The 16,495-nt window shown below is 40.4% G+C and overlaps 1 protein-coding gene across 2 annotated transcripts in view; it reads left to right on the top strand.

Moving 5' to 3' along the window:
• Positions 1–3,203: 3,203 nt before the first annotated feature.
• TPD52L1 (TPD52 like 1) overlaps positions 3,204–16,495 on the top strand; it is a 46,048-nt gene continuing 32,756 nt past the window's right edge. For both annotated transcript variants that reach the window (XM_060753286.2, XM_060753285.2), the window contains exon 1: positions 3,204–3,365. In XM_060753286.2, the coding sequence (XP_060609269.1) occupies positions 3,347–3,365 (19 nt within the window). In that variant the 5' untranslated portion in view covers positions 3,204–3,346. The remainder of the gene's footprint in view (positions 3,366–16,495) is intronic.

Below are 16,495 nucleotides of genomic sequence, written 5' to 3'. Positions count from 1 at the left end.
TTAAAAAGAGTTCATTTTCAATATGAAATTTAGTTGTTTTAGATTTTTGAACACTCATGTCAAAATATGCAAAATATACTGTTAACATTTTTCATACAAAAATGAAAGAAATGAAAAGTAAAATAAGATCTCACCCAGCACTAAGGGTTTGTACCAGTATTGTCAGCATGCTACTCCGGCAGACTAGTTCAAACATGAGTGCATATTCATTTGGAAAGTTTGAGGAGCTCTTACTTGATTTCATTTGGTGTTAGCTTTACCATCATATATTGTCCTTATTCCCACTGTGAAGCAGCCAATAGCATTCATACAAGTTGGGCTTATGCTCCAAAAAGTGCTATGCTCCTGGTCCATTTTGGATATAACACTATGCAGGTAGTTTAACCTTCGAAAGATGATCCAGAGAGATGAACAGAAACTGGAACTGTTCACTCTAGGTTTTGAATGCATCTGTTTGTCCATGTTTACTTATAACAGGAAACCGGCTGGATTCAGACCAATCAGGATCTGAAAATACAGTTACATCTTGTTTGATTTGAACTAAGTTTCTTTACTCGAAAAATAATGGAAAATAAGGTGTTGGTTTTTGCCATGAAGCCATTCTTTGACAGACAGAGGTGTAACCCACAATCACATGAGATTTCCCTCATACCAACATCAGAAGCCAGAATCCAAATTATTTTTCAGTTGAGTCCATTGACCTTTCTGTCTCCTCTTTAGTATATCTCCTTCACTTCTAAGCTTATTTCCCTTTATTTGTTGTCCTGCTCTTATTTCATTCCACTCATTAATCTACATTCAGGGTTTTCTCTCCCAAACACAACAATAATGATAATCCCCCTTTCCTCCTAATATGCTAAATAATTAGTTGAGTGAAGACAGAATTGGAATCTCAGATTTAAAAATGATCAAAGGGGGAAGAAAGGCAATGATGAAGAATTGAAAAGGTTCTGCAGTGGCCAGAAGAATCTGTGGAACATCCGCCAAGCTATGGCAAAACAGAGAAATGCCTTAACTTCCCTTATTAAATGCAGGGAGGTGGAGAAAAACCTACAGAAACCTTAATTGGCTGCTTTCAAGCTTTCCCCTGAGATAAGTCAAAACCTGTTGACTTGCAAAAGTGATCCAAGGAGGAGCCAGCCCCACAAACCTCCTTTTGACATACTGAGCAAGTCTCAAAGTGAGATCTGAAAATCAAAGTGATTGACTGCATATCATCAAGGCTCTGATCATACAACAGATGTAATACTGAGAAAAATATTTAATTCCTCCACTGAGAGAGATTTTGAGTATCGTGTTGGATTGAGTCCTTAGCAGTGTTCAGATAAGAAGAGTCCTTTGTGGAGGAAAAAAGTACTGTATACTCAGGGGAAAAAAGAGCAAGATGAAGGTTTAATGAAAGGGAAAGAGACAGAAGCGAAGTTGGATTGGATGGAACAGTAGAAAAGAAGATTAAGGAGAGTGTGGAAAAGGAGAATTGGGCAACAAGAAGAGAACAACCTTCCATATCTGCTTCTCGTGTACAAAAGAAAGGGAATATACAGCATTTCACCCGTCTTATCACATCAGACCTACCACTTAATCTGCATTGCATTTGAATCAGACCCTTTTTACACTGCCATATAAAATCCACATTCTCTGCTTTGAACCGGATTATATGGCAGTGTAGATGAATATAATTCAGTTCAAAGCAGATAGTGTGGATTAATTGGTTTGATAATCTGAATTATATGGCAGTGTAGAAGGAGCCTCAGACTAATAATCTGACAACTGCCAAATATTCCCACAAACTATTAACTAGAATTATGAGCAGCAAAAGCAGGGTGGCTGCTGAAAAGAAGGGATATCAAAATCTGTGGTTGCTCAAGTCCCATTATATACAATGGTGTAGTAAAATGATGTCCCTTATTTAAAACGGTAACATCAAGGTATGCTTTTGATTTTTATATATATATATATATATATATATATATATATATATATTCAGTCCTTGTGTGGGAATCCATAGGTGCAGAATCCCTGGGGATGGAGGGGCAACTATAATTTAAAAGACATTCTCTATGCGTAATCGTGAAGCCAACAGGAAATTGAAAGTTACTTGGGAAGGCCAAGTGCTTGAACACTGTTCCCACCCTAAATATCTCAGCATCACCTAAGATTGAACACTAACATTTAGGAAACACTGCAAACATCAAACAATAAGTAACTGCATGCAATAACATTATGTGGAAACGTATTGATAGTGCATGGGGTGCACACCCAAAATTAATAAGAACATCAGCCCTGGTATGCCTGCCCTCTTTGGCACACATAAGACCACATGAAGCAGGTGAACATAGCACTGAATAAAACATGTAGAAGAATCACAGGATGTCTTTACACCTGCTGATAGACATAACAGCCCATAAGCTGTTAGGAATGGTGGGAGTTGAAGTCCAAAATACCTGGAGGACCCAAGTTTGCCTATGCCTGCTTTATAAGTTAGCTGGCATTGCCCCCCTTCCCCCCCCCCCGCATGTGTGACAAGAAGTTACAACCAATTGCAAGAGAAATAAGCTTGACTACTGAAAACCACAGCCTCCTCCCAGTAGACTCAAATTAAGGAAATGTTTCATGAGAGTCACCACTCCTCTTAATGTTCCTCCATCAACAGCAAGAATATCTATGTGGGCAGAAAAATCACAATTCCAACTGGATGGCCCACCACGAGGATCTTCCTTATGCTGAGATAGTACAGTTAAACCAAGTTAGTGCCAGTCTCTTAAAGACTTGAATAGTAAAGCCTTGAAGTTGTTTGAAGATTTGTTCCTTAATAAAGACTTTGTTGTACTTTTAAAGACTCTAAAGCCCATTACTTCTGGAAGTCTCTAACAATCTCTCTTTGGGCACCCCGGCTTCCCACTGGGTTTAAGGTGTGTGTTCTGTGGAATAAAGACATTGTGTACAGGCCCAGTGGTGACAGAATAGACTTATTCTGCTTATTCACATTTACCAACCCTCACATTAATGTATGTAAATAAAGATTTATATATTTTTTAATAAAAATTATTTAGCTGTTTGTGCTCCAATTATTTTATCAGGTTTTTTTAACTTATTTATTTATGCCATGCTTTGGACATGAAATAAAGAAGGCGGCTGAGGAAGGGGCGGCCCGGCAGGTGGCGCTGTTGCGCGCGAAGACGCCTCCGCCTGCGCGGCCGGGAGGGAGAGAGCGAGCGAGCGAGCAAGCGAAGGCGGCCGGTTGGAGCCGCGGCTCAGGAGCCTCCTTTGGCGGCGGAGTGGAAGCGGGCAGCCGGCGTCCTCTGCTCCGGAGCAGGAGGAGAAGGAGGGCAACTTTCCCCCCGAAATGGAAGCCCAGGCGGAAGGTGAGTCCCGCCTCCCTTTCTCTAAATTTTCCCTCTCTCCCTTTCCCAAAGGGTTCAAAAGTTTCCAAGGCCCCCAACCCGCTCATTGGTTTGCCCTTCTTTCCCCCTTAGGGCTCTGAAACCAAAACATACTCTTTTGCAGGGATTTCTGTATGACCTAAAACACAAACTTAGACTAATAATATCTCAGCTGCTGTTGTTCCTTCAGCTCCGTTTTCACCTGATCACAGCAAGCGAGGGGAAGGTTAATCCTCCTGCCTCTAATTCTGGCAACGCCTGACCTGACAGAGGATGTATACATAGATCAGGCCTGGGCAAACTTGGGCCCTCCTCCAGGTGTTTTGGACTCCAACTCCCACCATTCCTCACAGCCTCAGGCCCCTTCCTTTTCCCCCTCAGCCGCTTAAGGGCCTGAGGCTGTGAGGAATGGTGGGAGTTGGAGTCCAAAACACCTGGAGGGAGGGCCCAAGTTGGCCCAGGCCTGGTATAGACAGACAGAATAAATCTATCTTATCCTGACTTTCTATGACTGGCTATCTTGAGCTCCAGTTATTCAGACAGGCTTTAAAAGATGAAGGTCTTTCAGATCAATTCAGGGGGTGCTGTGGTTTTGAATTTTTTTAATGATTTCTAAAATACTGTTTATATTCAATCCTCTTTTAATGTTTGTACATTTGTATGTTTTATCGTGGCTGTTCAGATGCTTTTATGTTAACCCTGTGGGGGAGATAAAGCAGGGTGTGAACATAATCTATATAAATAAAAATGTAATGTACGTTTGTGGGATTGACAGAACACAAAAACCACTGGGTGAATTGCTGCCAAATTTGGCCACAAGACACCTACTAACCCAAGGAGTGACCATCACTTAAATAATAGATCTTGTCATTTGGGGAAAATTGGTTTTGTCATTTGGGAGTTGTAGTTGTTGGGATTTATAGTTCACCTACAATCAAAGAGCATTCTGAACCTCACCAACGATGGAATTGAACCAAACATGGCACAGGGTTCTCCTATGACCAACAGAAAATACTGGAAGGGTTTGGTGGGCAGTGTCCTTTGGTTTTGGAGATTGATCTGGAGCAAACTCTACACGAATACTCAATATGCCCAAATGTGAACACTGCTGGAGTTTGGGGAAAATAGAATCTTGACATTTGGGAGTTGTAGTTGCTGGGATTTGTAGTTAACCTACAATCACAGAGCATTCTGAACCCCACCAACGATAGAATTGGGCCAAACCTTCCACACAGAACAGCCATGTGGGCCACAGCAACGCGTGGCAGGGGACAGCTAGTCTATATAAATAAAAATGTAATGTTCGTTTGTGGGATTAACAGAACTCAAAAACTACTGGGGGAATTGACACCAAATTTGGATACGATACACCCAACAACCCAATGTATGTCCTTCACTTTAAAAATTGATTTTGTCATTTGGGAGTTGTAGTTGCTGGGATTTATAGTTCACCTACAATCAAAGAGCATTCTGAACTCCACCAATGATGGTATTGAGGCACACAGGACTCCCATAACCAACAGAAAACACTAGAAGGGTTTGGTGGGCATTGACCTTGAGTTTGGGAGCTGTCGTTCACCTACATCCAGAGAGAACTGTGGACACAAACAATGATGGATCTGGACCAAACTTGGCATAAATATTCCATATGATCAATATGAACACAGATGGAGTTTGGGGGAAATAGACCTTGACATTTGGGAGTTGTAGTTACTGGGATTTATAGTTCACCTACAATCAAATAGCATTCTGATCCCCACCATTGACAGAATCGGGGCAAACTTCCCACACAGAATCCCCATGACCAACAAAAAATACTTAAGGCCATCCAGTCCAACTCCCTTCACCAGGGCAAGAAAACGTAATCAGAGCCCTCCTTCCAGTCATAGATATAGATAGATACGATTCACACACACACAGATATAGTATCATAGATTTTAAAGGGACCCCTAAAGAAGGACAATTATGTGTTGCATGTTCCAGAGTAGGGAAACCAAACAATTTCCACAACACTGACAAAGAAACAGCAAGAAATACTATGTACCGACAAGCATTAAGAAATCACATATATTAGAAACCAACACTTTCTCATTACTTCATTTTCCAGATCACTAGACTGGGCCACAGCAACGCATGGCAGGGGACAGTTAGTCTATATATATAAAAATGTAATGTTCGTTTGTGGGATTAACATAACTGAAAAACCCCTGGACGAATAGACACCAAATTTGGACACAATATGCCTATTAGGCCAACTAGTGACCATCACTCATAAAAACACTGAAAAACACATCAGAAGAGACTTAAAAAGCCAAAGAAAAATACATTACAACGCGTGTGCAAAACCACATATATAAATACAGACACACATATATGCACATATACACAAATATACACATACACACACATATACACACACAAAACACATATACACACACTGGGCCACAACAATGGGTGGCAGGGGGTGGCTAATAATAATAATAATAATAATAATAATAATAATAATAATAATAATGGCCAAGCGATAAAGTGTCACCAGCCAGAGGCCTATAAATATCTGGGCATACTACAGCTGGACAACATCAAACATGAATATGTGAAAACTGTGGTCAGCAAAGAATACATTCAAAGAGTCAGAAAAATTCTCAAAAGCAAGCTCAATGGAGGCAATACCATCAAGGCCATAAACTCCTGGGCCATACCTGTCATAAGATACACTGCTGGCATAAACTGGACTCATGCAGAACTGGACAATTTGGACAGAAATACAAGAAAACTCATGACCATTCATAATTCACTACATCCTCGTAGTGATGTAGACCGGCTCTATCTGCCTAGAAAGTCTGGTGGCAGAGGACTTTTACAAGTATAACAAGCAGTTGAAGAAGAAAAACACGCCCTGGCAGAATATGTAAAGGAATAATAATAATAGACTCTGACACAAGCTAGTAAAGGTGGTCCCAATAGTGATCGGCATACTGGGTCCAGTGCCTAAAGACCTTGGCCTGCACTTAAACACAATCGCCACTGGGTCCAGTGCCTAAAGACCTTGGCCTGTTATTATTTCTTCACTGTGTTTGAAAACGTCAGATTTTTATGCACAGATTTTAAAAACACACTTTCTTTCAGAAGTATATGCAGTTTTCACTGGCACTGTCTTATCTCTGTCTTACCTGCTTCTTCCTATGTGACTTACAGGTGGGCTACACGTATCACCAAAGTTCATTTCTGGATTTTATAGTTATCAGTCCTGGATAACGATTGATGTGTTCAATTAAAAGCTCTTTCGTACCTTGGAGATGAAACAGCATTTATAAGATGTTCTTAAGTTTTAGTCCACTAATGATCCTCCATCTGGTATATAAATAAATGTTTCCATCTAGGTTATCACAGTCTTATCTCTCCAGGGCTTTGCTTGGATTGCTGTATAACAGGCTCAGCAATATACAGCAAACTTATCTCATAAAATTTACTACATCATAAACAATTTCCCCCACTCCATTGTTTTATCTGTTTTTGCTGTATTGACCAACAGATATTTTCATTTGCTAGGTCTCCTTGTATGCTTGGTTTATTCCATATGCCATGATTTTCAGATGGAAATGGGCAAGCATTAAAATGCCTATTATTAGTCAAAGAGTGGCCAGTTAGAGTTTTTCCATACAGTGCTTGGCTTTTAATGACCTCTGTCCTCACTGTGGAAAGAGTAATCCTCTTCTTGTGACTCCGACAATCTCCTGTATTGTACTGTTTTCCTAGGCACACAGAATCATTGGAGAATGCATTTCATATTGCATTGGTATTTTTTTAACATTGAAATGTTTAAAAAGTAATGTGTTGTGGCTTGGCAATATATCTACATTAGATAATGCCACAAGCCTAGAAAAATACAAGGTGTTGTCGAAGGCTTTCATGGCTGGAATCACTGGGTTGCTGTAAGTTTTTTGGGCTGGTGTTTCAAAAGCTATATACAGGCAATCCCCAAGTTGCAAACAAGATGGGTGTTTAAGTTGAATTGGTATGTAAGTCAGAACAGTTTTTGAGCTTTGGATAGCATAGGGGTTAACCCCTCTATGGTGGTTGTTTTGCTGTCTGTGTCCGGTTCAGAAGATTTCACCTCACTTTCTGTCCCTGTGATAATTGGATTTTGAAAATTTTGGCTTGTTATGGAAACAAGGATTGGTAATAAAGCTTCAAAACACCTTTTCTCCATGATAACTCTTCCGGGAGTGGATTTCCCTTCTTAGTGGTAGATTTCTCTCACTTCCTGTTGTCTCATTCCTGCTCTTAAGTTTGAGTCATTTGTCAGTAGGATGCTTGTAACTCAGGGACTGCCTATATACAATTAGTCCATATAGATCAGGCATGGGCAAACTTTCCAACTTGGGGACCACATGGTGGACATGAGCAGGGTGAGTGGGCTGGAGGAAGGGGGTTGTCCCCAAGTCCCCTTCATCATGACCTTTCCTTTTCTTTCTCTTCCTCTTCTCTTTTGGAGGCAGAAAGTAAAGGAAAGACAGGAAACATTTGGATCTCAAAAGGGTTGGTCTTGATCAGGATGAGATGGTGGAAGGGAGAGAAAAACTGTATGCATTAGACCCCGTATTGTGTGCTCCTGATATTGAATCCTAGAGTTGGAAGAGATCCCCAAGGGTCATCCAGTCCAACCCCCTGCTATACAGGAAGGCACAATCAAAGCACTCCTAATAGAATGCCTCTACGGAAAAGCCCCCTGAGAAGGAGACTCTATCATACTCCGAGGCAGCCTATGCTACTCTCCAACAGCTCTTCCTCTCAGGAAGTTCTTCCTAATCTTTTCAATCGAATCTCTTTCCCTGCCATTTGAACTCTCAAACTGCTCCCTTGTGCCCTGGTCTCAAACTGCTCCCTTGTGCCCTGGTCCCTTGAACTCTCAAACTGCTCCCTTGTGCCCTGGTCTCTAGAGCAGCAGAAAGTCAGTTTTTCCCCTGTTCCTCAATGGGACACCCTTTTAAATTTTGAAACATGGTTCTCATGTTCCCTCTCTACAGTAATAATAGAAATAACAATAACAATAATAATACTTTATTTATACCCCCCCCCCCATCTCCCTGAGGGGACTCTACCTTCTCTTTTCCTAGCAAAACATATCCCAGGAGGAAAGGAAGAAGAAGAAAAAGAAGAAAGGGAGGCGGAAGAGACGGTTGGAAGTAAGGGTTGAAGGGAATGGAGGGAGGGAGGGAGGAAAGAGAGAAGGAAGGAAAGACAAAAGGGAAGGAAGAAAGGAGAAAGAGGGAGAGGAAAGGAGGGAGGCAAGAGGGAAGGAGGGAAGGATGAAAGGAAAAAGAGGCAGGAAAGGAAGGGAGGGAGGGAAGGATGGTGGAAAGAGAGAAAGAAGGAAGGATATGATGGTGTGAGAGAGGAGGGCCTGAGAAAAGAGCCCAAGGGGGCACATCTGGCCCCCAGGCCTGGGTTTGCCCATTCCTGAAATAGATGGATTGAGATTGTTTGTTTTTTTTTTTGTTGGGGGGGGGGGTTGGAAAAAGAAGCTCCCCAAAGTCTCTCTCAACTGACACAATAAGAATTAGTTCTTAGAGCTCCTTTGTTTTTTTGTTTTTTTTTAAATATAAGCTGGTATCGAGTCCTCAGAAAAATGGAAGAGGTGTTCTTCAGATATATGAACTAATCATTAGTCTCCCTTAATAAATCATGTATCTGGAACCTGACACCACTTCATAAATCACTGTTTTGAATATGCAGCCAAGTACAATAGGCCCTCTACAAGTACATATAAAAAGCCTGTTGTGTTTTCTGGACTTCCTTCAAAGATCAGGATATAATATTGTGCACTATGCATGCACTCATATGTATATGTTATCTTTGATCCAATGGATGCAGAAACCTCTGTCAGCATGCACATTATAGAATCATTGCTGGTTGTGGGATTAAAGCCCAGGATGCACTCTGACACTATAATGAGTGAAGTGATATCAAAGGTGGAGTTTAAGTGTATTAAATATAATAGACAGCAGTAAGTTAGGGACAAATACTATAAATACATAATTGTATTCAGCATTTCAAAACATGTAGCTCCTACTGTTTGCTCTCAGTCGACATGATTACTTCACCAACCATTTTCTTAGGTGTTCCTATCTACTGAGTTTCCTGTCAAGATATTGTGACAAATTAATGTATAAGTGCTCTGTCATAAATGTTTTCTTGTAGGAGGACTAACGTGTAACTGTAGGAATCCTTTATGACTGACCACACACATTAACTGCAGTTCTACTCTACATGGCATTTAATTGTTAGAGTCTAAAATGATCAAGGGCCAGAGCATTCAAAGTTCACCATTCTTACAGAGACTTGGTAGAAAGGCTTAGCCTTTAAACCTTATTTTGAGGGATTACCCAGAACACATGTAGTTGCAATGTTCCTAACCTGCTTTCTCTACACACTATGAGATATTATGTTAGGCCTATAAAATATATATTCAGTGTTTATTTTGTGTTTTCTCAGAGACAAGGAAAACATCATCACAGTGTTCGACACCTGTGGTGGGAGCACAGTAAAAAGCATACACCTTCAATCCTTGTATAATGCTGTGAGGAAGCTGATTAACCAGATGCTTCTCTAATAATTCTGCCTCGATTGTAGTGCACAGTGTTTTTTTCACTATTTTTTCATGTCTTTAAACTTCTCGTTTTGTCAATATTACTAATAATATAATCATAGGGAATTAATTTCTTTCCACACAAAATAAAACTTTATTACAAACTGTGATGAGCTCCAGCTTCTAATCTGAATTAATGTGCATGGCCGTGTCACAAATATCCTTTATAGCCTGATAAAAGGCCTGTTACGCTTAAAGCCCAGCTCGGTATGATGTAGGATATCTATGAATAGGTTTCCTTGCTTTTAAAAGTGTTAGATCCTACTGTGAGGCAAACAATTTGGAGCATAAGCATAGTACTGAAGACCATTAAAATCCTATTTTACTCTGATCTACTTTATGAAACATAAGAACCTTTCTAAAATGACAATATCTGTAGTGATAGGATATATGGCTTTTATGTTCCTTGGATATATTGTTAACCCATGACATATATAGAGCTGTAGCAGCACTTTAGTATTTTAGAGGGCTATACAATTGCTTGGTCAACAACTAAAGTGCAAATGAGGAAAATACTCCCCTCAAAATAAGTGTCATTGAAAAAAATATGAAAAACTGAAGTGGAGCAGTATGACTCAAAGTGGCAGTCTCTGGATTAGTACTGTATCATGAGCCATTCGCTACCAATGGATTTGTCATTTGGGAGTTGTAGTTGCTGGGATTTATAGTTAACTTACAATCAAAGAGCATTCTGAAGTCCACCAATGATGGAATTTAACCAAACTCTCATGGTCAACAAAAAATACTGGAAGGGTTTGGTGGGCATTGACCTTGAGTTTTGGAGTTGTAGTTCGCCGCCATCCAGAGTGCATTGTGGACTCAAACAATGATAAATCTGGACCAAATTGGCTTGGCATGGATACTCAATATGCCCAAATGTGAACACTGGTGGAATTTGGGGAAAATAGATCTTGACATTTGGGGGTTGTAGTTGCAGGGATTTATAGTTCACCTACAATCAAAGAGCATTCTGAGCCCCACCAATGATAGAATTGGGCCAACTTCCCACTCGGAACCCCTATGGCCAACAGAAAATACTGTTTTCCGATTATCTTTGGTGACCTCTCTGACACCCCCGTGCGATCCCCCTCCTCAGCTGTCCCAACTCCCAGGTTGAGAAACACTGGCCTATGGATTTTCCTGGACTTGATACTTTTTAAGTAGGTCCAGGAGTTAGAACACCTGATGATGGATAATAGCTGGTTCATCCTCCTTATTTCCATATCACACTGATTCATTGATACCATTTTTTGTCTTATTTTACTTTGAGACATCAGCATAATTAGATATTCTTTTATAATAATTGCATGACTTTTGTGGTGGTCTAATTTAGGATTAATAAGCAATTGCAAATGCTCTCTTTTTCCTAATGAACACAGTGATTATACTATGTGTAGCTAAAATACTGTCATGGGTTTTCTATCAGACATTAATGAGTTGACTCTCAGTGTAGGTTGCCCTGAGGGCAAAGGGGGTTTGATAGCCAATGATGTACTACGGCTGATGTGTCTCCATGGGAGCTAAGAAGGCCTAAGCTTAGCTGACCCTCAGTAGAGATCTCATCTAGATTCTGTCTGCGAGCCAGGGAGAAAGGTCACAGTATCTCTACATGAATAGAACAACATATTGAAGTTTGCATGAGACTGGAAAAAATACTAATCTATGATATTGTCTCTGAGCTTGGGCTCAGTAAGCATTTTATACTGTTGGTTGTTTTCTTTGCCCCTTTCAACAAATTTGGCCAAGAACAACTCATGGTGAGGCTGCCTTTGGATTGCCAAGATACACAACAAAGATATCTTCGTAATACGATAAATAGATTTTTGACTATCAGTTTGAGTGTTTCAGGTATATATATATATTGATAAATACAAATGTTTTCAAAAGTCAATAAGCCTCCTTTCAGAGGAACTTGAACTTCAGTAGAATAACCGTTTTTCTCTTGGAACTTCATATCACTCAGAGAAGGAATCTGAGTATAACAATACATATTATTTTAGCAATTCTTCATGTGAATTCTTGTTTTTACTGAACTTCTTTACCATAGCTTATCACAGATCTTTTTAAACTTTTCATGTTGATGACACACTTTTTAGACATGCATCCTTTTGTGACACAATAATTCAGGTTTACTGGCAAACTGGAAGTTAAACCAACCCCCTATGAGGTTCATACAGTGTGTGTGTGTGTGTGTGTGCGCGCGCGTGTATGTTTGTAGATATGTTTTATATAACCTTTACTGTATAAATGAAGTTTCTTTTCTTAATAGAAACTTAAACATTTTAGTGGTAATTATTGCAAGTCAGTCAATAAATTGTGCAAATCGTAAAAGTTATATTTGAATAGCACCAGCACTCCACTTCTGCGGTGATTAAAATTCCATGAGTGCTTTGATTGTGCATTTTGGCCCGACTGAAGGGGGTTGGATTAATTTCCCTTTATGGGGTCTCTTCCAACTTGAGTGAAGTGTAGATTGTCAGGGAGTCCAATGGAGTCTCCTCCTCTGGAGAACTTTGAACTGAGTCCTGATAGCTGTCTGTTAGGAGGGCCTTGACTTTGTTTTCCTGCCTGGCTGAAGGGGTTGGACTGGATGCCCATGGGAGATCCCTCTTCTTTGCTTTCCTATCCCCCTCCCCCAGGCTGGGGCAGGGGCTGGGGCTACTGTTTGGGTTGCTGTCACTGGGAGGTAAGGCAGAGAGTCAAGCTCCATGACACCGCCCGAATGGCCATTTCTGCTGTTGCTTTCACTGCTGCCTCTCCCTCCTTGGGTGGCCAACACACTCTCTCCAAAAGGCTGCCTGGCACTGTTTGTGGGGGCAGAGAGGAGCATGCCACGCACTTGTGGACTACAGGCAATGCACTAGTGTGTTGTGACACAGTTTGGAAAGCTCTAGCTTATCATGTGGGTGATTTTGTTCCTAGTTGGCATGGGACAATAAATATTTGTGTAATCAGAAATTCAGTCATATTCTTACAAGTTTATAATTTGTTCCATTGGTATCAGCATGCAATAACATTGAACAACAGATATTCAACTATTTGGGTGATTTTTTGGTTCTGGATATATTGTGCATGGAAATCAGATTTTTGTTCGTTGTCAAATCATCTCTGTTTTCATCACCATTCTTATTTCTTTTTCTGTCACATCTTTTCACTAGTTTAGAACTCAAAGTGACTTTCAGCAAGTTAAAATGCATTGTTTAAATTAAAACCACATTAAGATATATTATATTATTTATTTATTTATTTATTTGATGCATTTATTAACCGCCATACTCAGCCCTTTAGGGCGACTCATGGCGGTGTACAACACATATAAAAAGGCAATTTACAAAGAGGCAATTACAACAACATATTAACAATACAACAGTTATAAAATTACACTAAAAATCCGCTTCGTCTCATAGTGGAATCATAACCAATCTCATAACCAAGCTACCTATCTGACCGCATCTCTGCCTATGAACCCACCAGGAGTTTGAGATCTTCCGGGGAGACCCTGCTCTCGATCCCCCCTGCTTCTCAAGCTCGGCGGGCGGGGACGAGAGATAGGGCCTTCTCGGTGGTGGCTCCTCGGCTGTGGAACGCCCTTCCTACGGACATTAGACTAGCACCATCTCTAATGGTATTCCGCAAAAAGGTGAAGACCTGGATGTTTGTGCAGGCGTTTGAGTAATTTAGTGCAATCTGGTAATGGAACATAGGAATGGAACAATGGACGACGAACCTGGACTACGCTTGGATGATGAGAAGATTGGGTACGGTTGTTTTTTGTAATAATTGTGCATTGTAATTGCTTATTGGTAATTTATGGATAATGTGTTCAGTCAATTGTTATATGTTGTATGGAACCACTGCTGTTTCTACTGTTTTTACTGTTTGTGAACCGCCGTGAGTAGCCTTCGGGCTTGAGATACAGCGGTATATAAGCAAAGTAAATAAATAAATAAAGTAAATAAATATTCCTTGTTCCTTTCCAGTCGTCTTCTGACTGGAAAGACACATTATTAAGACACATCATTAGGAAAATACACATAATAGTTAGCAGGATCCAGCAGATCATAGTGGAATCATAACCAATCTCATATTCCTTGTTCCTTTCCAGTCGTCTTCTGACTGGAAAGACACATTATTAAGACACATCATTAGGAAAATACACATAATAGTTAGCAGGATCCAGCAGATTATTTAGATGAGACAGGCCTATGCAGTTACTCATCAAATGTCTGTCGAGACAGAGAAGTCTTTACTTGTCTGCAAACAGAAAGCAGGAAGTGTGTATTTGTAGTGTCAAAATTTCAACATAGGTGTGTGCTATGAATAAGATTTTTTCCCTCTTTGCTGTTAATATATCCAGAATTTGAGTAAAATTTCCTTGATGGGGGTATAAAAGAAATTTTGATTGTTCCTTCTTATTAGTGAAAGAACAAGCAGCCTAATGCATGCCATTTTCTGTCTTTAAAAGTGTAAATACTGACAATCCATCATTCCTTTCTTAAACTTTTCACTTTGTATTAGCTAATTCCCCCTTATTCGGAAAATTAGTGATATTCCTCTTTTCCAGCAACAGTCAACACTTCTTTCAGTAATATAAACTTTTATGGACAGTAGCTTACTTGAGTTAATTGGCCACAGTGGTCCACGCTCTTGTTACATCCCGGATAGATTACTGCAACGCACTCTACGTGGGGTTGCCTTTGAAGACTGTTCGGAAACTTCAATTAGTCCAGCGGGAGGCAGCCAGATTGCTCACCGGAACGTCATACAGGGACCATACCACCCCCCTGTTATGTCAGCTCCACTGGCTGCCGATCCAGTTCCGAGCACAATTCAAAGTGCTGGTTTTGACCTACAAAACCCTATACGATTCCAGCCCAGCGTATCTGTCCGAACGCATCTCTCTTTATGTCCCATCTCGGAGTCTGAGATCCTCTAGGGAGGCCCTGCTCTCGACCCCGCCTCTGTCACAAGTGAGATTGGCGGGGACGAGGAGCAGGGCCTTCTCAGTGGTGGCCCCTCACCTATGGAATTCTCTCCCCGAGGAGATCAGATCAGCAACATCCCTCCTTTCATTCAGAAAGAAATTAAAGACGTGGATGTGGGACCAGGCGTTTGGGCACTCTGGCAGATTAATAAGGGACTGTGACGATGGATAGGAGTTGGACAAGGTGGAACGAAATATGAACTCTGAGTTGGTGAACGCTGTGTCTGAGATTGGCTATTGATTGTGTGATATATTGTTGTTTTTAAGTGTTTTAATTGTTGACCATTTAATTGCTGGTTTTTATATGTTATTGTATTTGTGTAGGCACCAAGATGTGCCTTTTGTAAGCCGCCCTGAGTCCCCCCTCGGGGGTTGAGAACGGCGGGGTATAAGCACACGAAATAAATAAATAAAAATAAATGAATTTTGAATGGTTAAAGTCTCTACATTTATTTGAGCCATTGTTGAGAACTAATTTTTGCATCCTTAATGCCTGAATCAAATAAAATTGTATAGCCTTGAAACAAAATATTTTCAGAAACATTATGAAATGTTCCTCAACTTGCACAATATTATTCCAGCATTGAACCAACAAAGTGGTGGCAATTTACTTCTAAATATCTATTGACGTCAAATATTAGTTTTAGCAGCAGGCAAGAAGTATAATAAATCTGTGCATTCCCGATAAAGAAATGAAATGGTGTAATTGGCCTCAGTATGCATAGCTAAAGGGTGGCATTTTGACCAAAACATTGAAAAGAACATGAGAGGATTTAGCATTTAGCAACTCCCCATAACAGAGTATTGTTTGGAAATTGGAGGTGTTCCCTGCTTCCAACCAGGTTTCTTTGTTGTTTCTTGCTATTTCTTTGTGCCGTTTAAATTTTTGTAAGGTCTGAATTAATTAGGTGCAGAAGGTTGTTCGTGTGATAAAGAAAAGTGTAAAGGTAGATCAGGCAACAAGGGAAGAACTTGTGTTAGCTGGGTTGGCCTGCGCTGTTCTGTGCAGAGAACCTGGATTTGATATTTTACAGCATGTTTGCGCTTCATGAATCATTATCATGTATCTAGAACTTCTAATTTCTTTTTTTAAAGACATGCAAAATATCTCTTACAAAACCTTGCTTACATTCAAGATTGTGATTATGTTGATCAAGTTCTGGCTTTAGGGAATCATACCAAAAGGAGGGGGGGGGGGCAAGTTAAAGTTAAGAATTCACAAACCTTTTCAGCTGTTTTGGAAGCAAAAGTTTCTTGTGGGGCCCCAAGAAATGTTTATATATTGTATTATAAACTGTAATAGGAACCCCCAGTGGTGCAATGGGTTAAATCCTTGTGCTGGCAAGACTGCTGACAGACAGGTCAGTGGTTCAAATCCGGGGAGAGTGGGTTGAGCTCTCTCTGTCAGCTCCAGCTCCCCATGTGGGGACATGAGAGAAGCCTCCCATAAGGATGGCAAAACATCAAACATCCGGG

The sequence above is a fragment of the Anolis sagrei genome, chromosome 1, assembly GCF_037176765.1.
Source record: "Anolis sagrei isolate rAnoSag1 chromosome 1, rAnoSag1.mat, whole genome shotgun sequence".
Classification (NCBI taxonomy): Eukaryota; Metazoa; Chordata; class Lepidosauria; order Squamata; family Dactyloidae; genus Anolis; species Anolis sagrei.
Note: the sequence above shows the minus strand (reverse complement) of the source record. Positions and strands in the feature narration are given on the sequence as shown.